General features: G+C 47.1%; 1 protein-coding gene across 9 annotated transcripts in view; it reads right to left on the reverse strand.

Annotated features, from left to right (window-relative positions):
* The window catches only part of COMMD7 (COMM domain containing 7), a 39,186-nt gene that overhangs the window by 1,116 nt on the left and 13,580 nt on the right, over positions 1–24,490 (reverse strand). For 2 of the 9 annotated variants that reach the window (XM_021921148.1, XM_021921146.1), the window contains exons 2-8: positions 20,966–21,016; positions 20,768–20,870; positions 2,782–2,838; positions 2,661–2,698; positions 993–1,083; positions 629–678; positions 211–259 (exon numbers count right to left, since the gene is read on the reverse strand). In XM_021921148.1, coding sequence (XP_021776840.1) covers positions 211–259; positions 629–678; positions 993–1,083; positions 2,661–2,698; positions 2,782–2,838; positions 20,768–20,870; positions 20,966–21,016 — 439 coding nt within the window. Of the gene's footprint in view, positions 1–210; positions 260–628; positions 679–992; positions 1,084–2,660; positions 2,699–2,781; positions 2,839–20,767; positions 20,901–20,965; positions 21,020–24,490 lie in introns of all 9 variants that reach the window. The other 7 variants (XM_003904877.2, XM_021921145.1, XM_021921147.1 and 4 more) reach the window with 5 other exon arrangements.

The raw sequence follows: 24,490 nt of genomic DNA on the forward strand, positions 1-24,490 counted from the left end.
AACGGCTCTTCAACTGTGGGGGCTCCAACCTGCCAAGGGCTTTCTAACACTCCTTGTGCCATCTTTTAGGAGAGGAAAGGCAGTGGAACAGCTACTCCACAGCTGGCAATGACTGTTTTATAGAAGACATGATTTGTGGTGAGTGTCACCACCCCTGACTGCAGAGAACATGGAAAAGGTGAAGAGGTTCAAGAGGGAATTCAGACTCACCTATATACACATTTTCGGTTTGATTTCCTTTCTTAACCACCAACTTTAGCTGATGAAAGAAAAAGAAATAATTTAAATTAAAATGACAACTGGGCAAATAAATTAAAACCCTTTGACTTAATTAAGCTTCCAACCTGAGAGTCCTACAGGAGCAGTATGGATCATCCACCACTGAAAATTCTAACAATTCCCATGATTACAGGAACAATCACATGTCAATGAATCATACTAGGATCTATTCATCTGAAAGTAGGCATGTTAGTGACCACATCTGTAGCTGGCCACACTGCTCTGAGATAGATATATAAGGTACTTCAGTAAAACATCCATTTAAATGGATATTTAACCCAATGTAGATTTGATAATTTTTAACCAAGTCAAAAATCTACCCATTTTCAAGGATCAGGAGAAGACTTACTTGTAAAAATATACTTCCCACTTTCTCCAATTCGCTGCTCCCAGATGTCACTGTGACAAAAAAAAAAAAAAAAAAAAAAAGAGAGAGAAAAATAACAAGTGACTGACTGAGGACTGACCCTGAAGACCCCAGTTTTGCAGTTGTCCAGCAGAAGCCATGTGGGGGCAAGTATGAGGGCAGCAAGGTGTACTTCTGGAAAGTCAACTTATCCAGAGCCACGAATTGAAACAGCTACTGAATGTGGGCAGAATACAAAACAGCAGGTGCTGCCTCAACAGTGCCTTCCCCACAGTGGCTGTGTCACAGCCTCTGCACCCCGACCCTGTATCACCCAAATAACCCAGGACTGGTTGTAACTAGTTACCTCCAAATTTCCACTCCATATCTATGAGCTGGTTAATCATCAGAGTCTGACCAATGGCCCACTGAGCAAGGGTGGGAGCATTCTGCTTCCACTGGAACAAAAGCAAAAGCCAAAGTCAATTACAATAGGAAGAATCTCCCCCTCTCCATCCGGCCCCAACACTGCAATATTTAGCATTGACACAGATAGTGGGGAGGGTGCAGAACCAAGGGCTCAACCTATATGCACATACCTAGGGATGGAGGAGGGTACAGAGTGGCAGACCACAACATTAATGTTGTATTTTTCATTCCAAGATTTAATCCATCTTGGAATAAAAACTGTGCTGCCATCATACTGGCCCCCACATGGCTTCTACTAGACAATTGCAAAATTGGGGTCTTCAGGGTAAGTTCTCAATCAGTCACTTGTTATTTTTCTTTTTGTCACAGTGACATCTGAGAGCAGTAAACTGGAGAAAGTAGGAGGTATATTTTTACAAGTAAGTCTTCTCCTGATCCGTGAAAATGGGCAGATTTTTGACTAGGTCAAATCAGGAAAAATGATTAGAGATGCACTGAATAGCGCTGGTTAATGCTGTGCGTATGACACTCGCTTGAAGCCAAATGAAAACCTTAGGCTGGGGAAATGATAATACTGATGGATGGTTTCGGCTTACTTGGCATTTTCCGTTGTTTTCTCTCTTCGTGATATAAAAGCAAGGGGCTGGGCGTGGTGGTTCACGCCTGTAATCCCAGCACTTTGGGAGGCCGAGGAGGGTGGATCACCCGAGGTTGGAAGTTCAAGGCCAGCCTGGCCAACATGGTGAAACCCCGTCTCTACTAAAAATACACAATTTGGCCGGGTGCGGTGGCTCATGCCTATAATCCCAGCACTTTGGGAGGCTGAGGCGGGTGGATCACGTCAGGAGATAGAGACCATCCTGGCTAACACGGTGAACCCCGTCTCCACTAAAAATACAAAAAATTAGCCGGGTGTGGTGGCAGGCGCCTGTAGTCCCAGCTACTCGGGAGGCTGAGGCAGGAGAGTGGTGTGAATCCGGAGGCGGAGCTTGCAGTGAGCCCAGATCGCGCCACTGTACTCCAGCCTGGGCGACAGAGTGAGACTCTGTCTCTAAAAAAAAAAAAAAAAAACATACAAAATTAGCCAGGCATGGTGGCACATGCCTGTAATCCCAGCTACTTGGGAGGCTGGGGCAGGAGAACTGCTTGAACCCAGGAGGTGGAGGTTGCAGTGAGCCGAGATTGCGCCATTGCACTCCAGCCTGGACAACAAGAGCGAAACTCTGTCTCGAAAAGAAGAAAAGAAAAGAAAAGAAAAAAGAAAAGAGGCCAAGCACGGTGGCTCACGCCTGTAATCCCAGCACTTTGGGAGGCAGAGGTGAATGGATCACGAGGTCAAGAGTTCGAGACCATCCTGACTAACACACAGTGAAACCTCATCTCTACTAAAAATACAAAAAATTAGCCGGGCATGGTGGCATGTGCCTGTAGTCCCAGCTACTCAGGAGGCTGAGGCAGGAGAATCACTTGAACTCGAGAGGCAGAGTTGTGGTGAGCCGAGATCACGCCACTGCACTCCAGCCTGGACAGAAAGCGACTACCTTTAAAAAAAAAAAAAAAAAAAAAGCAAGGGATCTTAATTAACCTTGATTAAGAGGAATTATACCTTTTCAGAAAAGTAAGTGGCTTTCTCCTCACTAAGGCCTACAAGAGAACAGAAGGAGATATTAACATAATAAAAAGCCTCAGAAGCCAGTCACCCTGAGCAACCTTGGCCAATGACCTACCCAGAGTTATAAAATCCGCCTGGACCTGCTTGGCTGTGAGGCTCTTCTTCAAAGCACCTGGGATGCAGGGGAGAAATCAGTTAGAAAGGCAGACCAGTGAATTAGTCAGCAACAAGTATTTAATAGGCACAACGTATGTGACCTAAAGGATAAAAGGAACACTCAAAGACTGGCCAGCTCCAAGAAGATCTCAATCCAGCCACGGGGAAAGAGCATCCGAAATGACCAGAAAACAAGAAAGACAGTACATTTTCAAATGTATTTATTTTATTTTAAAAACATATTTATTTTTTTGAAATGAAGTCTCGCTCTGTCGCCCAGGCTGGAGTGCAGTGGTGCAATCTTGGCTCACTGCAACCTGTACCTCCTGGGTTCAAGTGATTTTCATGCCTCAGCCTCCTGAACAGCTGGGACTACAGGCGTGCACCACCACACCCAACCAATTTTTGTATCTTTAGTAGAGACTGGGTTTTACCATGTTGACCAGGCTGGTCTCAAACTACTAACCTCAAGTGATCTGCCCACCTCGGCCTCCCAAAATGCTAGGATTAAAGGGGTGAGAGCCACCACCCGGCCGCATTTTTTTTTTTTTAATTGTACAACACAATTATTTATCCCTCCAGCAAGTGTGAGAGAAGTCAGAGACAACAGAAAAGACTTCACGGTCTTGGGGTTGGAACAACTGGTCTGAGCAATGAGTAAGGCTATGAATTCCTGGAGCAAAAGGCAGGGGAGCGTAATGTCAGGTTGGGCACAGGGGGCAACCACCTAGAGCCCCACAATGCATTATGTAGCCACTATTGCATGTGGTTATGCAAAGTTTTTTTTTTTTTTTTTTTGAGACGGAGTCTCGCTCTGTCGCCCAGGCTGGGGTGCAGTGGCCGGATCTCAGCTCACTGCAAGCTCCGCCTCCCGGGTTTATGCCATTCTCCTGCCTCAGCCTCCCGAGTAGCTGGGTCTACAGGCGCCCGCCACCTCGCCCGGCTAGTTTTTTGTATTTTTTTAGTAGAGACGGGGTTTCACCGTGTTAGCCAGGATGGTCTCAATCTCCTGATCTCGTGATCCGCCCGTCTCAGCCTCCCAAAGTGCTGGGATTACAGGCTTGAGCCACCGCGCCCGGCAGCAAATTTTAATTAAATAAAATTTAAAATTCCATTCCTCAGTCTCACTAGCTATTTCCTGTGTCAAACGATCACACAAGGCCAGGGACCATTGTGTTGAACACTGAAGATTACAGACCATTTACATCTGCAGAGAAAGTTCTATCGGATGGCGTTATCCTAGGAAATTAGCTTTCACGCAGTACACCAAGATGGACCAAACAGACTAACCTCTACAATTCACAAGTCACTTCCAGAGGGGATGTCAAAACTTATCAGAAGCCCTAGGAACACTCCCCTGCGGTGGCCACCTTGTTTTGCTAGGCTCCAATTCCTGAAAACAAAGCCAGCAATCTGGGCTTCTCAATGTTTAACCTGCAGGCTACATCTCCAGTCAGAATTTGGCAACCACTCTCAAATTTTCCACTTTTTAGTTCACCAGAAAATGACTAATTAAAGAATAGGAAGATGCCCACCACCATCAAGGGAAGGCCCTGAACCTATACCCTAAACCCAAGTCCCCACCCCCACCTCACTCCAGAAAAACAATCCTAAAGGCTGTTGTACCGGTAAAATCAACCATATAAACAAAGGGAGGAAATCTTTTATCTCCAAAATCAGAGTGAGCAAGGAAGCCACACAGAATAAAAAAGCCCAGGAAACCATAGCCATAAAGGCCCTCTGAGAAGGTGGCTACTTCCCAGCCAATCCAATTAGCTCATAACTATCATGAATATAGCTTCTTGGTTTATACTGAATTCAAATCCAATACTTTATTTGACAATCCCAAAACACTGGGCTTTATTATTGTAATTTTTTTTTTTTTTTGAGACAGTGAGATGGGGTTTCACTCTATCGCCCAGGCTGAAGTACAGTTGGGCAATCTCAGCTCACCTCCCCCCGCCCGGCGGGATGCTCAAGCAATCCTCCCACCTCAGCTGGGATTACGACGCCCAGCTAATTTTTTTAATTTTTGTAGGGACAGGGTCTTGCCAAGTTGCCGAAACTGGTCTCAAACTCCTGAACTCAAGCAATCCACCCACCTTGGCCTCCCAAAGTGCTGGGATTACAGACAGGAGCCACCATGCTCAGCTATTATTTTAACTTTATTTACCAGGAAAGATTAAGCATTTTTGGGAGAAAATCTGTCAAATCCAGATAGTCAAGAATTGTACTGCCAAGAATTCACCCAACCAAGCTGCACCCAAAAGCACGCTGAGATATACAAGGGAAGCTCTTTAGCAATGTGGATAGTAGGGACGAAAGGTCACGGAGAGACCAGGCACAGTGGCTCACGCCTATAATCCCAGCACTTTGGGAGGCCGAGGTAGGTGGATCACTTGAGGTCAGTAGTTCGAGACTAGCTTGGCCAACATGGCAAAACCCCATCTCTACTAAAAATACAAAAATTAGCCGGGCATGGTGGCACACGCCTGTATTCCCAGCTACTTGGGAGGCTGAGGCAGGAGAATCGCTTGAACCCAGGAGGCAGAGGTTGCAGTGAGCCGAGATGGCGCCACTGCATCACAGCCTGGCGACAGAGCAAGACTCTGTCCCCCCCCCCAAAAAAATAGAAAAAACAAAACAAAACAAAACAAAACAAAAAAACAGGCTGGGTACCTGTTACACAATTAGCTGGGAGGCTGAGGCAGGAGAATCATCTGAGCCCAGGAGGTAGAAGTTGCTGTGAGCCGAGATCTTGCCACTGCACTCAAGCCTGGGCAACAGAGCGAGACTCGTCTCAAAAACAAACAAACAAACAACAACAAAAACAACAAACAAAAACTCAGGTCAGACCATGTCTTTTTTTCTGCTCAAAGCCCTCTACTATCTCCTATTTCACTCACAGTAAAATCCAAAGGTTGTACAATACCCTGCATGCTCTGGCCTCCTCTTAGAACCCCTAGGCTCTCTCCCTTGCTTACTCTGCTATTTTTAGAATATGCCAAGCAGCTTTCTACCCCCCGCCATTTGCCCTTGCCGTTCTCTGCACACAGCTCATCCCTTCACTTCATTCAGGGTTGTGCCTGACTCTTACCTCCTCAGAAAGGATCCCTGACCATTCTATTTTACATTTTTTCTTATTTTTTTTTTTAATCTTATTTAAAGTAAGATTTTACCCAGGCTGGACTGCAGTGGTGTAATTACGGCTCACTACAGCCTTGACCTCCTGGGCTTAATGGATCCTCCCACCTCAGGCTCCTAAGTAGCTGGGACTAGAGGCACGCCCCACCATGCTTGCCTAATTTTTAATATTTTTTCTAGAGATAGAGTCTCACTATCTTGCCAGCCTCGAACTCCTGCACTGAAGCAATACTCCTACCTCAGCCTCTCTAAATGCTGGGATTATAGGCATGAGCTGCCAAGCCCAGCTTCATTCTATTTTAAATAGCACTGCCCTTTACTCATACTCCTATAATGCTGTAGAATATTCTGCACTGCATTTATAACTACCCAACTTTATGTTATATATTTATTATCAAGTTTTCCACTAGAACATCAGCTTGATAAGAACAAAGACTAGGCTCATTTTGCCTACTGCTGTGTCCCAAGCTCCGAGAGAAACGCCTGGCAAAGTTTATTGGTTGGCACTCAATAAAAACATGTTGAATGCAAGAATCCTTACAATGGAATGCTATCCAGGCTTTTAAAAAATTATGTAAGGCCAAGTGCTGTCATTCCAGCACTTTGGGAGGCTGAGGTGGGAGGATACTTGAGCCCAGGGGTTCAAGACCAGTCTGGGCAACACAGGAAGACCCTATTCTACAAAATAAAAAAAATTAGCAAGGTATAGTGGCATGGACCTGTGGTCCCAGCTACTCAGGAGGCTGAGGTGGAAGGATGGCTTGAGCCCAGGAGGTTGAGGCTATAGTAAACCATAATTGCATCACTGCACTCCAGCCTATGCAACAGAGTGAGACCTCATTTTAAAAAAAAAAAAAAAAAAAAAAAAGGTAGCTCAGTAGCTCTTGATGGACCAATCTGTATAATATAATGTCAAGAAAAAAAGGAAAGGCACCTATAATCCCAGCACTTTGGGAAGCTGAGGTGAGAGGACTGCTTGAGGCTAGGAATTTGAGACTAGCCTGGGCATCATAGCAAAACCCTGCCTCCACAAAAAAATAATAAAAAATTACTTGGGTGTGGTGGTGCACACCTGTAATCCAGCTGCTCAGGAGGCTAAGATAGGATGATCACTTGAGCCCAGGAGTTTGAGGCTACAGTGAGCCATGATGGCACCACTGCACTCCAGCCTGGGTGACAGAGCAAGACTCTATCTCTAAAAATAAATAAATAAAAATAAGTGTTACTTTGGCCGGGCGTGGTGGCTCACGCCTGTAATCCCAGCACTTTGGGAGGCTGAGGCGGGTGGATCACATGAGGTCAGGAGTTTGAGACCAGCCTCGTCAACACGGTGAAACCCCGTCTCCACTAAAAATACAAAAATTAGCTGGGCATGGTGGCACACACCTGTAGTCCCAGCTACTTGGGAGGCTGAGGCAGGAGAATCACTTGAACCCGGGAGGCAGAGGTTACAGTGAGCCGAGATCATACCACTGCACTCCAGCCTGGGTGACAGAGTGAGACTCTGTCTAAAAAAAAAAAAAGAAACAAAGCCAAGTGGCTTATAGGCCAGAGGGTCCCCACACCAAGTTCTTTCTAACACCAGGTCATTCTCAGAAGCTATCTTGGTGCTGCGGTACCAGGCAATGCCTTGACAGTTGTTGACAATGAAGGCAACAAAGCTGCAGGGAACGAAGAGCAAGCTCTCCATCCTGAAGTTACCTCGGGAGGGCAGAGGCCAGACCTGAAACATGGATTGGCATCATGCTAGGTCTCAAGTGCTTAACCTCTTTTTCAGCTTCTTCCTTTGGTGATTCCTTTGTCCTAAGCAAATACCAGCCACAAGACAGACCTTCAACCTTTGACCCTATGCCAGACAGAATGAAAACTGTGTTGGGGCCTCTTGGAGGATGGGGTGGGGGGAGGGATAGGATTAGGAAAAGCAGTTAATCCATGATGGACTTAATACCTAGGTGATGGGCTGGGCAAGGTGGCTCACGCCTGTAATCCCAGCACTTTGGGAGGCCGAGACAGGTGGATCACGAGGTCAAGAGATCGAGACCATCCTGGACAACGTGGTGAAACTCCATATCTACCAAAAAGTATAAAAATTAGCTGGGCATGGTGGCATGTGTCTGTAGTCCCAGCTGCTAGCGAGGCTGAGGTAGGAGAATCGCTTGAACCCAGGAGGCAGAGGTTGAAGTGAGCCGAGATCTCGCCACTGCATTCCAGCCTGGTGACAGAGCGAGATTCCGTCTCAAAAAAAAAAAAAAAAGAAAACCTAGGTGATGGGTTGACGGGTGCAGCAAACCACCATGGCATACTATGTAACAAACCTGCACACTCTGCATGTGTACCCCAGAGCTAAAAAAAAAAAAAAAAAGGAAAGAAAATTGTGTAAACTCCAACACTGCAGTCAGCAGAACATGATACATGGGGAAATTTAAGAACATCCTTCTGGGCCGGGCACGGTGGCTCACACCTATAATCCCAGCACTTTGGGAGGCCGAGGCAAGTGGATCACGAGGCCAGGAGATCGAGACCATCCTGGCTAGCACGGTGAAACCCCGACTCTACTGAAAACACGAAAAATTAGCCGGGTGTGGTGGTGGGCACCTGTTGTCCCAGCTACTCGGGAGTACTCGGGAGGCTGAGGCAGGAGAATGGCGTGAACCCGGGAGGCGGAGCTTGCAGTGAGCCGAGATTGTGCCACTGCTACACTCCAACTGAAGCTGACAGAGCAAGACTCATCTCAAAAAGGGCCGAGCCTTGATTGAAGCTCATATAATCCAAAGCACTGGGAGGCGAGAGATGAAGCGGATCACGAGGTCCAGGAGAGATTGAAGACCATCTCGCTAACCGCAGTGAAAACACCGTCTCTAAAAATACAAAAATAGCAGGCCCGAGGTGGCAGGTGCCCTGTAGTCCTTCTCGGGAGAGGCTGAGGCAGGAGAATGAAGTGAACCGGGAGGAGCTTGCAGTGAAGGCTGAGATCCGGCCACTGCACTCCAGCCTGGGAGACAGAGCAAGACTCCGTCTCAAAAAAAAAAAAAATTCTTCTTCAAACACAGATAACTTTGAGATGGTCCTTTTTTTCTTTTTTTTTTTTGAGACATGGAGTCTTACTCTGTCCCCCCGACCAGAGTGCAGTGGCGCGATCTTGGCTCACTGCAACCTATGCCTCCCAGATTCAAGTGATTCTCCTGCCTCACCCTCCCAAGTAGTTGGGACTATAGGTGCATGCCACCACGCCCAGCTAATTTTTTGTATTTTTCGTAGAGACTAGGATGGTCTTGATCTCCTGACCTCACGATCCACCCACCTCAGCCTCCCAAAGTGCTAGGATTAAGGTGTGAGCCACCGTGCCCGGCCTCTTTGTGAACTCCTGACCTCAGGTGATCCACCCACCTCGGCCTCCTAAAGTGCTGGGACTACAGGCGTGCGCCAATGCACCCAGCAACAGGCACCAATTTTCACCAGAACTGTTGCCTTAGCTAAACCCTCAAAGCTGTCAAACAATATGAAGGACAAAACAAATGGAAGTGAGGGCGAGGATTTCAGCTTTGCCAAGACAGGTGGAAAAACAGCAAACATTGTTCTTATTCAGTGTACAAATGGGAGCCCAAGGAATGGACACAGGCTTGGTGAAAACTCCCGGAGAAGGAAGCAGATGGGAGAGGATGGAGAGCTGCTTTCATCCAGTCATTACTGACCCCGAAGGCTGACCAGCTAAAGCCAACCTGTAAGGCTCACAGAGATGCTGAGAAACATCAACGAACTGAACAGACAACAATCTCTGCCCTTATGAGGCTTCCATTCTACTGGCAGGAGAAAGACCACAGCAATAACGTAACACATAAGCCACACAGGGTATGAGAAGGGGGAGGCTAGGCACAGTGGCTCACGCCTGTAATCCCAGCACTTTCGGAGGCCAAGGCAGGTAGATCTCAAGGTCAGGAGTTCAAGACCAGCCTGGCCAACATGGTGAAACCCCATCTCTACTAAAATACAAAAATTAGCCGAGCATGGTGGTGAGCGCCTGTAATCCCAGCTACTCGGGAGGCTGAGGCAGGAGAATCGCTTGAACCCAGGAGGCAGAGGTTGCAGTGAGCCGAGATCATGCCATTGCACTCTAGCCTGGGCAATATAGTATGACTCTGTCTCAAAAAAGAAATAATAATAAAACTGCCCTCCCGCCAAAACAAAAAAAGAAAGAAGGGGGAAAGTGTCATGGAGAAAAATAGTAGGGTGGCGCATGGGGCAGGCAGTCCTGGGGAATTTAGTTCAACGTTTGATTAAATACCACTTATGACTACACTTCATTGCTGATTATTCTTTTTTGTGTGTGTGGCTACAAAGAACTCACTGGGGAGTGGGGAAGGGGAGTTACCTCCTTTTTATAAAAATAAAATAAAATAAAATAAAAATCAGTTATGGATCACCCACAGGGGCCAGATATCTTGCTAAGTATCAAAATAAAAATAGGGCCAGGCATGGTGGTTATAATCTCAGCACTTTGGGAGGCCAAGGCAAGTGGATCACCTGAGGTGAGGAGTTCGAGACCAGCCTGGCCAATATGGTGAAACTCCGTCTCTGCTAATAATACAAAAAATTAAGGCCAGGCACGGTGGCTCACGTAGTCCCAGCACTTTGGGAGGCTAAGGTGGGTGATCACGAGGTCAGGAGTTTGAGGCCAGCCTGGCCAATATGGTGAAACCTCGTCTCTACTAAAAATACAAAAATTAGCCAGGCATGGTGGTGCATGGCTGTAGTCCCAGCTACTCAGGCGGCTGAAGTAGAATAATCGCTTGAACCTGGCAGGTGGAGGTTGCAGTGAGCCGAGATCGCACCACTGTACTCCAGCCTAGGCAATAGAGCGAGATTCCATCTCAAAAAAAACACAAAACAACAACAAAAAGAATTAGCCAGGTGTGGTGGCACATGCCTGTAATCTCAGCTACTCAGGAGGCTGAGGCAGCAGAATCTCTTGAATCCGAGAGGCAGAGGTTACAGTGAGCCGAGATCACGCCACTGCACTACAGCCCGGGCAACAGAGTGGGACTCCATCTCAAAAAAATAAGTAAATAAAAATAAATAAATAAATGAAATAAAAATAGGCAGCCAAGCAGGGTGGGGAGGTCGAGGCTACAGTAAGCAGAGATTGTGCCACTGCACTCCAGCCTGGGCAACACAGCCAGACCCAGTCTCAAAACAAAACAAAACAAAACATAAATAATAAAAAAACAGGCAGCCAGGCATGGTGGCTCATGCCTATATCCCAGCACTTTGGGAGGCTGAGGCAGGTGGACTGCTTGAACTCAGGAGTTCAAGACCAGCCTAGGAAACACGGCAAAACCCTATCAAAAATACAAAAATTAGCTGGGAGCGGTGGCATGCGCTTGTGGTCCCAGCTGCGTGGGAGGCTGAGGTGGGAGGCTCACTGAAACTCAGGAAGTCAGGCTATAGTTAGCAGAGACTGTGCCACTGCACTCCAACCTGGGCAACACAGCCAGACCCAGTCTCAAAAAAACAAACAAACAAAAAGAATAAAATAAAATTAAAAAACAGGCGGCCAGGCGTGGTGGCTCATGCCTATATCCCAGCACTTTGGGAGGCTGAGGCAGGTGACTGCTTGAACTCAGGAGTTCAAGACCAGCCTAGGAAACATGGCAAAACCCTGTCTCTACCAGAAATACAAAAATCAGCCAGGAGTGGTGGCACGCACCTGTGGTCCCAGCTACTTGGGAGGCTTAGGTCGGAGGCTCGATGGAGCTTAGGGAGTCAAGGCTGCAGTGAGCTGTGATCACGCCACTGTACTCCAACCTGGGTGACAGAGCGAGACTCTGTCTCAAAAAAAATTAATCAAAAATAAATAAATTAATTAATTAAAAACAGGCTTAAATAGTGACCCTACTGCCAAGTTATCTGTAATCTCAGCTAGGAGATAACACCTAATAAAAATGACAATCATAACATTAGCAGCAGTGCGCTACCACTTAGAGAAGTGAGCACCTTGTTACATTTATTATCTTTATCCTTGTAATAAAAGTGTAAGTCTACTATTAGTTCTCAGGTACCATTAGGTCTCCGAGCTGTTAAATCCTTGGTGAGTAAGCAAGCACAGGAGGGCCACCCAGCAGCCACGTGCTGGACTGGAATCCTATCGAGATCCTGATGGGAACTCACTCCAAACAAACAAACTACAGGAGACAATGGGGAAATTAATACTGACCTTGTATGTTCCTTTTAGATATGATAATGGCATTGTAGTTTGATAAGGGGGAAATTCCTTTTTTTTTAGAGATAGATAACTAAGTATTCAGGAATAAAATGATATGTCTGATACTGCCTTTAACATAATCCAGTTTGCACTGGGCATGTTGCCCACACCTGTAATCCCAGCTACTCAGCAGGCTGAGGTGGGAGGATTGCTTGAGGCCAGGAGTTGAGACCAGCCCAACCAACAAAGCAAGACCCCCACATCTTTAAAACTAAACTAAACTAAAGTAATCCAGTTCAGAGAGCAGTGAGAAGCCATGGGTGGGGTCTACATGAATCAATCTGGCCATGGGTTAGTCACTTTTGAAGGGTTTTCTTTGGTTTGTTTTTTAGAGACAGGGTCTTCCTCTGTTGTGCAAACTGGAAGGCAGTGGTGCAATCATGGCTCACTGCAGCCTGGACTCCTGGGCTCACGGGATCTTCCTGTCTCAGCGTCTGAAGTAGCTGAGACTACAGGCAAGTAGTTGGGACTGCAGGTGCGCACCACCATGCCCAGTTAATATTTTTTTTATTAGACAGAGTCTCACTGTCACCCAGGCAGGAGTGCATGGTGTAATCTTGGCTCACTGCAACCTCTGCCTCCCAGGTTCAAGCAATTTTCATGCCTCATCCTCTCAAGTAGCTGGGGTTACAGGCATGTGCCATCACGCCCGGCTCATTTTTGTATTTTTAGTAGAGACAGGGTTTTGCCATGTTGGCCAGGCTGGTCTCAAACTTCTGACCTCAAGTGATCCGCCTGCCTCAGCCTCCCAAAGTACTGGGATTACAGGCATGAGTCACCATACCTGGCCATTGTTTTTCCATTTTTTGTAGAGGTAGGGTCTCACTATGTTGCCCAGGCTGTTCTCCAACTCCTGGCCTCAAGAGATTCTCCCCCTTTGACTTCCCAAAGTGCTGGTATTACAGGCATGAGTCATTGTGCGTGGCTGAAGTCAGGTGTTTTAAAGAATTATATACTAAATAGTACAAGAAAAACATTTCTTAAAAAAGGCAAAAAAGGCCAGGCGCAGTAACTCATGCTTATAACCTCAGCACTTTGGGAGGCTGAGGTAAGTGGATCACCTGAGGTCAGGAGGCTGTGGCAGGAGAATCGCTTGAACCCAGGAGGTGGAGGTTGCAGCGAGCCAAGATTGTACCACTGCACTCGAGCCTCGGTGACAGAGCAAGACTGTCTCAAAAAAATAAATCAATAGGCCGGGCGCGGTGGCTCAAGCCTGTAATCCCAGCACTTTGGGAGGCCGAGACAGGCGGATCACGAGGTCAGGAGATCAAGACCATCCTGGCTAACACGGTGAAACCCCGTCTCTACTAAAAAATACAAAAAACTAGCCGGGTGAGGTGGCGGGCGCCTGTAGTCCCAGCTACTCAGGAGGCTGAGGCAGGAGAATGGTGTAAACCCGGAAGGAGGAGCTTGTAGTGAGCTGAGATCCGGCCACTGCCCTTCAGCCTGGGCGACAGACGGAGACTCCGTCTCAAAAAAAAAAATAAAATAAAATAAAATAAATCAATAAAATAAAAAGGGGCCAGACGCGGTGGCTCACGCCTGTAATCACAACACTTTGAGAGGCCAAGGTGGATGGACTGCCTGAGCTCAGGATTTCGGGACCAGCCTGGGCAACACAGTGAAACTCCGTCTCTACTAAAATACAAAAAATTAGCTGGGCGTGACAGCATGGGCCTGTGATCCCAGCTACTTGGGAGGCTGAGACAGGAGAATCGCTTAAACTCAGGAGGCAGAGGTTGCAGTGAGCAGAGACTGTGCCACTGCATTCCAGCCTGGGCAACAAGCGAGACTCTGTCTCAAATAAATAAATAAAATAAAATAAAACAAAATGCCAAAAAAAGCTCAGTACTTTACAAAGTTTTTACTTGACTCTCCACCTGCCAAAAAGAAAAAAAGAAACCAAAAAGTTCCATCATTAACTATGCTTCACAGATACTGGTTAAGCAGGTTTCTTTACTGCAAGACTTTTCAGAACCTGAGATGTGTCAATGTGTGCTTGAATCTCCAGGGTTCCAAGGCTGGGGTTGAGGGGAGAGTATTTCGGACTCTGGACACACCAATTTGAGGAAGACTGATCTGGTGGTTTCTTGGGGCCACTTCAGCTCTAACAAACTGTACTTCTACAATAACAGCTTGTTGCACAGGCAGGACCAGGCTAAAGGGAAAGGACAGTGATGAGGGCCTGGAGGCTCTTACATTGCAGATTAGATTAGGAAAGGCCTTGAATACCAAACTGAGGCCTACAGACTTCATTACGCAAGGTAAACAGTTGAGAGGAGCAGCATGATCCAAGCTGTGCTGTAGTAAGTGTGCTCCAGGGCAAACTGGAGTCTGGATGGGAGAATGGAGGTGGAGATGTAACTGCCACAACTAGACATGCAGGGCTAAGAAACTGTTCTGGGATGGCAGCCTTTGGGACTAGAAAGAAGGAATGCACAAGGACAAACGATAAGAAGGGGCCAGGAAGGCCGGGGGCAGTGGCTTACACCTGTAATCCCAACACTTTGGGAGGACAAGGCGGGGTGGATCACCTGAGGTCAGGAGTTCGAGACCAGCTTGGTCAACAAGGTGAAACCCCATCTATAATAAAAATATAAAAAATTAGCCAGGCATGGTGGTGAGTGCCTGTAATCCCAGCTACTCAGGAGGCTGAGACAGGAGAATCGCTTGAACCTGTGAGGTGGAGGTTGTAGTGAGCCAAGATGGTGCCACTGCACTCCAGTGTGGGCAACAAGAGCAAAACTCCATCTCAAAAAAATAAAATAAAATAAAATAAAATAAAACTTAGAAGGCTTTGGGACATTAACTAGCCCAGACATACATTCACATCCTCATTATTAGGTAAAAGTTTTATCCCATAATTTAACATAAAGGAATAGGACTGATCACTAGCTGCTCTATCAATAAATAAAGGCCATAACAGCTGGGCACAGTAACATGCCTATAATCCCAGCTACTTGGGAGGTTAAGACAGGAGAATCATTTCAGCCAAGGACTTCAAGACCAGCCTGGGCAACAGAGCAAGACCCTGGCTCAACAAAAGTCCCAACAAAACAAAGGTTACAGTTGAGCAAACACTGTGTTAAGTACTTTACAGGCATTCGTCTATTCATTCCTAACACCACAATAAGCTGCTATTATTATTCTACTTTTCAGATAAGAAACTGAGGTTCTACAAGGCTGAATTGTCCAGGACCAAATGGCTACATTCAGTGATGGGACCAAAACTCAAATCAGAGTGAGCCTGAAAAGCCCATCTCTTCATTGGTATGCTGAGTTCCTCAATTTCCTCTATATCTATAGAAAATGACCTACTATAGGCCAGGCACAGTGGCTCACATCTGCAATCCCAGCACTTTGGGAGGCTGAGGTGGGCAGATCACCCGAGATCAGGAGTTTAAGACCAGCCTGGCCAACATGGTGAAACCCCGTCTGTACTAAAAATACAAAAATTAGCCGGGCATGGTGGCACATGCCTGTAATCCCAGCTACTCAGGAGGCTGAGGCAGGAAAATCGCTTGAACTCGAGAGGCAGAGGTTGCAGTGAGCCAAGACCGAGCCACTGCACTCCAGCCTGGGAGACAAGAGTGAAACTCCATCTCAGAAAAAGAGAAAAATATAAACTAGGCCAGGCATGGTGGTTCATGCCTGTAATACCAGCGTTTTGGGAGGCCAAAGCAGGCAGACTGCTTGAGCCCAAGAATCGAGACCAGCCAGGGCAACATGGTAAAACCTCGTCTCTACAAAAAATACAAAAATTAGCCAGGTGTGTTGGGGCATCTGTAGTCCCAGCTACTCAGGAGGCTGAAGCAGAAGAATCACTTAAGCCCTGGAGGTGGAGGTTGCAGTGAGTTATGCTGATCAGTCCACGTGAGACCTTGTCCCCTTGCAAAAAAAGAAGGAAAATATAGACTCAACGTCCCCTGTGAGGGTCACAGCATCTCCTAAATCATATTCAATTCGCTCTGCATGTACTGAGCGCCTGCTTTATGCCATTACCTTGCTTCTAACCATGGCTTAGGAAAGAACAAGACTAGCCCCTGACTTTGAGGAACTATCTATTAGAGCCATGAGACAGATACATCAGATACAAACAAAACAGCAGGAACAACAGAAACCTGTAAACGAGTACTGACCAAAATGATAGCTACAGATAAAAAGCATATCTCAGATGCTGGAAGGGGAGGTCACTGTGAACTCAAGCGATTTGGGAAGGCTTTCTGAGACAGCACAGGGGTGGAGCTCAAGGACTGGGAACAGCTGAAGGCAATCTAACAGGATCCAGTGGGGGGCCAGGTGTGGTGGCTCATGCCTGTAATCCCAGCACTTTTAGAATCCGAGGCGGGAGGATTGCTTGAGCCTAGGATAGATGGAGATCAGACTGGGCAACACAGGAAGACCCTGACTCTATTTATTTTTAATAGGCAGGGCACGGTGGCTCACACCTATAATCTCAGGACTTTGGGAGGCCAAGGCAGGCGGATCACCTTAGGTCAGGAGTTCGAGACCAGCCAGGCCAACATGGTGAAACCCCAACTCTACTAAAAGTACAAAAAATTGCTGGGCAGGGTGGCTCACGCCTGTAATCCCAGCACTTTGGGAGGCCAAGGCGGGCGGATCACCTGAGGTCAGGAGTTCGAGACCAGCCTGGCCAACATGGAGAAACGTCGTCTCTACTAAAAATACAGAAAAAAAAAAAAAAAAGCCAGGCCTGTTGGTGGGCGCCTGTAATGCCAAACTTCTCGGGAGGCAGAGACAGAATTAGCAGACAGGAGGAGGTTTGCAGGCGAAATCATGCCGCTCCAGCCTGGGCGACAGAGCAAGACTTTGTCATCAAAATTAGCTGAGTGTGGTGGTGGCGCGTCAGCCTCCAGCTATTTGGGAGCTGAGGCAGGAAAATAAAGCAGACAGGAGGTGGGTTGCAGTGAGCCGGGGATCACTCCAGCCTGGGTGACAGTCGAGAATCCATCTCAAAAAAGAAATAAGCCCGAGGCCAGTGGCTCAAGCCTGTAATCAGCACTTTGGGAGGCCGAGAGATGGAAATCACAAAGGTCAGGAGATCCGAGACCATCCTGTAATTTCACAGTGAAACCCTGTCTCTACTAAAAATACATAAAACGGGGTGAGGGTGTGAGCCTGTAGTCCCAGCTACTCGGGGAGGCTGAGGCAGATGCTTGCTCATCCCGGGAGAGGCCGAGGAGCTTACAATGAAGCAGAGATCCGGCACTCAACCGAGGCGACAAGCCGAGACTCTAGATACAAAAATAAATAATAAATAAGCCACAAATACAAATACAAAATCTGAGAAAAAGATGTAGTGAGTGCATGCACCTGTAGTTCCAGCTACTCAGGAGACTGAGGCAGAAGAATTGTCTGAACCTGGGAGATGGAGGTTGCAGTGAGCCAAGATTCGAGATCTTGCCACTGTACTCCAGTCTGAGTGACAAGAGCAAAACTCTGTCTCCAAAAAACAAACAACAAAAAAAAAGGATACAGTGTACAGTGTGGTGGGGAGCATAGATGAGGAAGACAGGAAAGACTGGGGACAGGGACACTAGACAGAGGTCTCCCGAAAAATTAGTGCCCATAGCAGGTATTTGGTAGACAGGTCTCAGCCCTCAGATAAACCCATTTCCAAAGATGAAGGCTAGAGAATGAGAATAATGACTTATGGTTCTGGATGGGCATGGTGGCTCATGCCTGTAATCCCAGCGCTTTGGAAGGCGTGGCCGGCAGATCACCTGAGGTCAGGAGTTCAAGACCAACCTGGCCAACATGGTGAAACTTGGTCTCTACTAAAACTACAAAAATTAGCCAGGCATGGTGGTAGGCACCTGTAATCCCAGCTACTCAGAAGGCTGAGGTAGAAGAATCACTTGAACCCGGGAGGTGGAGGTTGCAGCGAGCCGAGATTGCACCACTGCATTCCAGCCTGGGTGACAGAATCAGACTGTCTCAGGGGAAAAAAAAAAAAAAAAGGCTTGTGGTTCTGCACTTTAGGTACCATGTTGGTCAGGCTGGTCTCGAAATACTCACATTTGTGAGTAAGAAGAGGTTGTAACGATGTTCACTGTGGCGTTGTTTGTAAGGGTGAGATGTGAGAACAACGGAAATATCCAACAACAGGAAATAGATTAAAAGGAGATATATTCAGTCTATGGGATATTACAGCCACCTAAAGAATGAAGGTGATGTCACCAGGTATGATGAAAAAAATGTGAGTTCCAGGACACGTTTTACGGTTTGCTACCATTTATGAAAACAAAGCTACATAAATGTATATGTTCATTAGTGTACATAAAAATATAAAAGGCTATAGTCCAAAATTATATTGTGATTATCTCCAGGGACGAGAGTAGGAAGAGAGTAAAAGGGGATTTTTACTTTTGACTCTCTATAGCTCTGTACTGTTTTTGAAAGTTTAAAATGAAAATTTATTCCTCCTGGTGCAATGGCTCACACCTGTAATTCTAACACTTTGGGAGACTGAGGCGGGCAGATCACTTGAGCTCAGGAATTTGAAACCAGCCTGGCCAACATGGCAAAACCCCATCTCTACAAATAATAATAATAATACTACCAAAAATAGCCGGGTGTGGTGGTGCACGCCTGTAGTCCCAGCTACTCTGGAGGCTGACATGGGAGGATCACTTAAGCCTGGGAGGCGCAGGTTGCAGTAAGCTGAGATCATGCCACTGCATTCCAGTGTGGGCAACAGAGCAAAAGCCTGCCTCAAAAAAAAAAAAAAAAAAAAAGTATTCCTATATAAAAAGACTTTGGCTGAGTGCAATGGCTCACGTCTGTAATCCCAGCACTTTGGGAAGCCAAGGCGGGCAGATCACGAGGTCAGGAGTTCAAGACCAGCCTGGCCAACATAGTGAAACCCCATCTCTACTAAAAATACAAAAATTAGCCAGGCTTGGTGGCACTTGCCTGTACCTGTAAATCCCAGCTACTCGGGAGGCTCAGGCAGGAGAAGCACTTGAACCCGGGAGGTGGAGGTTGCAGTGAGTAAAGATTCCGCCATTGCACTCCAGCCTAGGCGACAGAGCAAGACTCCATCTCAAAAAAACAAACCAAAAAAAGACCTCATGGCCAGGTGCAGTGACTCACTCCTGTAATCCTACCACTTTGGGAGGCCGAGGTGGGTGGATCACCTAAGGTCAGGAGTTCGAGACCAGCCTGTCCAACATGGTGAAACCCCGTCTCTACTAAAAATACAAAAAATTAGCTGGGTGTGGTGGTGGGTACCTGTAATCCCAGCTACTTGGGAGGCTGAGGTAGGAGAACCACTTGAACCCAGGAAGCGGAGGTTGCGGTGAGCCAAGACCATGCCATTGCACCGCAGCCTGGGCAACAAGATTGAAATTCCATCTCAAAAAAAAAAAAAAAAAAAAAGAAGGCAAGAATCACATAAAAACGAGGCTCAGAAAATTTCACAGTTGAAAATCTCTGGAATGTTCTGGTTCAAGCCCCCCGAACCTCAGGAGCACAATACAGAGCAAAAGGAAGAAACTTCACTAAGACATAGGAAGATGACGAACAGAAGCAAACAAATTAAACCCCCAACTTCTAATACACTTGAACTGAAGCTGGGCATGGTGGCTTATACCTGTAATCCCAGCACTTTGGGAATCCATAAGGCAGGAAGACAACTTGACCTAGGAGTTTGAGACTAGCCTGAGTAACATAGAGAGACTCTATCTCTATACACAAAAATCATTAGCCAGGAAGGGTGGTGTCCACCTGTGATCCCAGCTACTTGGGGGGTTGAGGCAGGAGGATCACTTGAACCTAGGAGTTTGAGGCTGAAGTGAGCTATGACTGCACCATTGTATTCCAGCTTGGGCAACAGAGCAAGACCCTATCAAAAACAGAAAAAATGCTCCATTTAAAAAAATTATTAGATTCAGGCTGGGCGCAGTGGTTCACGCCTGTAATCCCAGCACTTTGGGAGGCTGAGGCGAGCAGATCACAAGGTCAAGAGATCACGACCATCCTGGCCAACACGGTCTCTACTAAAAATACAAAAATTAGCTGGGCGTGGTGGCACGTGCCTGTAATCCCAGCTACTTGGGAGGCTGAGGTAGGAGAATCACTTGAACCTGGATGGCAGAGGTTGCAGTGAGCCAAGATTGCACCACTGCACTTCAGCCTGGTGACAGAGAGAGACTCCATATCAAAAAAAAATAAAAATAAAAATACTAGATTCAAGGGACGTTGTCGAGCTGCTATAAAAGTTTCCAAGTGCTTATTCTCAATTTCTGTCCTTATTAGAGACAGGACAAGAGGACATTCTCGGAACGGAACCCAGGATACAGACTGAACTTTTGAGTTGCACTGCGCCACAGGGCACTGCTATTCCACTATACTATGTTCACCTGTTACACGGGCTCCCTCGAGAGACTGAGTCCCACACACATATGGCTCATTACCGAACACTCTGGCTCAGTCCACAGAGCATGCTTCAATGACTCCATGGACTAAAGGAATGTCAAGTTAATGTCTCTGGCCACAGCTGCTAAGAGAGGTTACTCACCATTTGGAACCAGGAGGAGGCTTTTCACAATGCTTCTGAGGGAGCTGAGACTGATACGATTGGTGGTGGCAAATTCAGAGAGCTGAGCCAGAAACCTTTCCACCTGCAGTGAGGGAACAGTGAAAACCTGGGCCTTCACTTTTTAAGCATCTCAGGGACCACGGACCCACTCTTCCTAACATGGAATGTTCTATTTACCTCTTTTGGCTCAGTTAGGAAGTGGAAAAGCACCTCTGTCAGGGCTGAGAACTGCTGTGAAGGAAACAACACAGAACATCAGTACAATTTCTACTGCTGGGTCAGCATGCCCCACCCCAGGCAACTGCAGAGACTTGAGAGGGAAGAACAGTAACAGCCAGGGGTTATGCCTGTTCTGATCATCCTAGTTACAAATGTTCACAATCCCACCACTGTGTCAATATACGTGTGTCACTACATCATCTGAAAAACACGTTTATTGGGATACTTGGGAAACATGTATTGAGAGACTGTGAGCATACGCACTCAGAAGCACACATATATCTCTAGGACACAGACACACACAGACAGACATACACACACGCATGCACAAAGGGAAAATCACCAGAAAATTAAAAGCGGTTACCACTTTGGATGATTTTTGTTTTCTTCTGTTTTACCTATCCATATTTTCTTTTCTTTTTTTTTTTTTTGTTTCCCTGAGATAGGGTCTCTCTGTTGCCCAGGTTGGAATGCAGTGATGCAATCTCGGCTCACTGCAACCTCTGCCTCCTGGGCTCAAGCGATCCTCCCACCTCAGCCTCCAGAGTAGCTGGGACTACAGGCATATGCCACCACACCTGGCTAATTACTTTTTTTAATGTAAAGACAGGATCTCACTTTGTTGCCCAGGATTGTCTCCAACTCCTGGGCTCAAGCAATCTACCCACCTGAGCCTCCCAAAGTGCTGGAATTACAGGCATAAGTCATGCACCTGGCCTCATATTTTCTTGGGTTCCCCCCACCCATAAACATCTCATTACTTGTGTAAGACAACAATAAATTGTAACACTTTATTATGCACCTAGAACAGATTCTTACAGTTTTGTGTGTCTTAATCTTTTCTCTTTACTGGTACTGTGCTGTTAGGAACTGAATGTTTGTGTCTTCCCCAAATTCATATATTGAAGCCCTAACTTCTGTTGTGACAATATTTGAAGACAGGGCCTTTTAGATGATAACAGTTAAATGAGGTCATAGAGACCCTCACCCCATAGGGCTGGGGGCCCTTATTTTGATTTTATTTTATTTTTTAGATAGAGTCTCACTCTGTTGCCCAGGCTGGAGTGCAGTGGTATGATGTTGGCTCACTGCAACCTCCACCTCCCGAGTTCAAGCAATTCTCCTGCCTCAGCCTCCCGAACAGCTGGGACTATAGGTGCCTGCCACCACACCTAGATAATTTTTGTACTTCTAGTAGAGACGGGTTTCACCATATTGGCCAGGCTGGTCTCGAACTCCTCACCTCAAGTGATCCACCTGCCTCGTCCCCGCAAAGTGCTGGGATTATAGGCATGACCCACCGTGCCCAGCCTAGGGCTGGGGCCTTACAAGAGGAAGAGGCCAGGTGCAGTGGCTCACGCCTGTAATCCCAGCATTTTGGGAGGCCAAGATGGGAGGATTGCTTGAGGCTGTGAGTTTGAGATCTGCCTGGGCAACATAGCAAGACCCCATCTCTTTTCCTTTTTTTTTTTTTTGAGACAGAGTCGTGCTCTGTCGCCCATGCTGGAGTGCAGTGGCACAATCTTGGCTCACTGCAAGCTCCGCCTACCGGGTTCACACCATTCTCCTGCCTCTGTCTCAGCCTCCCAAGTAGCTGGGACTACAGGCACCCGCCACCGTGCCCGGCTAATTTTTTGTATTTTTAGTAGAGACGGGGTTTCACCATGTTAGGCAGGATGGTCTCGATCTCCTGACCTCCTGATCCGCCCGCCTCGGCCTTCCAAAGTGCTGGGATTACAGGCATGAGCCACTACGCCTGCCCAAAGACCCCATCTCTTAAAAAAAAAAAGGAAGGAGACAGCTATCTACAAGCCAGGAATCACACTGGCTGGCACTTGATCTTGTACTTCCGCGCAAGCAAAACTGTTAGAAATAAATGTCTGGGCTGGGTATAGTGGCTCATGCCTGTAATCCTAGCACTTTGGGAGGCTGAAGCAAGCAGATCACAAGGTCAGGAGTTTGAGACCAGCCTGGCCAGCATGGTGAAGCCCCATCTCTACTAAGAAAAACCAAAACAAACAAAAAAAATTAGCTGGGTGTGGTGGTGTGTACCTGTAATCCCAGCTACTCAGGAGGCTGCGGCAGGGAAATCACTTGAACCCAGGAGGCAGAGGTTGCAGTGAGCCATGATCATGCCACTGCACACCAGCCTGGATGACAGATCGAGACTCCGTCTCAAAAAAAAAAAAAAAAAGAAAGAAAGAAAAGAAAAGAAAGTCTGTTGTTGGAGCCAACCAGTCTATGGTATTTTGCCTTAACAAAATACCAGCTGCCCAGGTATTTTGTTATGGCAGCCTGAGCTGACTGAGACACAGATCATTACTTTCTCATGTCCCTCCCTGTGAACAGTGTGTATGGGCTGGGCATGGTGGCTCACGCATGTAATCCCAGCACTTTGAGAGGCCGAGGTGGGTGGATCATTTGAGGTCAGGAGTTCAAGACCAGCCTGGCCAAAATGTAAAACCCCGTCTCTATTAAGAATACAAAAATTAGCTAGTCATGGTAGTGCGCGCCTGTAATCCCAGCTACTCGGGAGGCTGAGGCAGAAGAATTGCTTGAACCTGGGAGGCGTAGGCCGCAGTGAGCTGAGATCGTGCCATTGCACTCCAGCTTGGGTGACAGAGCGAGACTCCGTTTCAAACAACAACAACAACAAACCCAGTGTGTATGGCATAGTGGGGAAAACCTGGATGCCAGGGTTTAAAAGACCCAGTTCAATCAGTGTTCTCCATTGACTACTCTTGTGAATTTGGTCAAGTCATTTAGCCTCTGTGTCCCAGTCCTCATGAGGAAAACAAAGGTAGTAATATACAGCTTCCAATACTAACAGTGACACATGCAGAGCCTCTAGCACAGAGCCAGGCTGGAAGCTAAACAAATGATAGCTACAATTAGAGCCATAATTAGAGTCACTATACCATTTGATCCACCTTCTAGAAGCAATATATAAAAAAAGAAAAAGATTACAGGCAGATACTTCAGCTTAAAACCCCCAAAGTTGGCCGGGCGCGGTGGCTCAAGTCTGTAATCCCAGCACTTTGGGAGGCCGAGACGGGCGGATCATGAGGTCAGGAGAGATCAAGACCATCCTTCATAACACAGAAACTCGGCTCGGGCCGGGCGCCGTGGCTCGAAAAAGCCTGTAATCCCAGCACTTTGGGAGGCCGAGACGGCTAAGATCAATGAGGTCAGGAGATCAAGACCATCCTGGCTAACACGTGAAACCCCGGCCCTATTAAGAAATACAAAAACTAGTCAAGTGCAGGTGGCTGGGCGCCTGTAGTCCCAGCTACTGAGGTTGAGGCCGAGAATGGCGTGGACCTCGTGAGGCGGAGGCCAGTGAGCTGGAGATCCCAGCCACTGCACTCCAGCCTGGGCGAGCAGAGCTTGAGCACCTGCCTCAAAAAGAAACCCCGTTTCCCTACTAAAAATACAAAACTAAAGCCGGGCGAGGTATGGGCGCCTGTAGTCCCAGCTACTGGA

Source organism: Papio anubis, chromosome 16, assembly GCF_008728515.1.
Source record: "Papio anubis isolate 15944 chromosome 16, Panubis1.0, whole genome shotgun sequence".
Classification (NCBI taxonomy): Eukaryota; Metazoa; Chordata; class Mammalia; order Primates; family Cercopithecidae; genus Papio; species Papio anubis.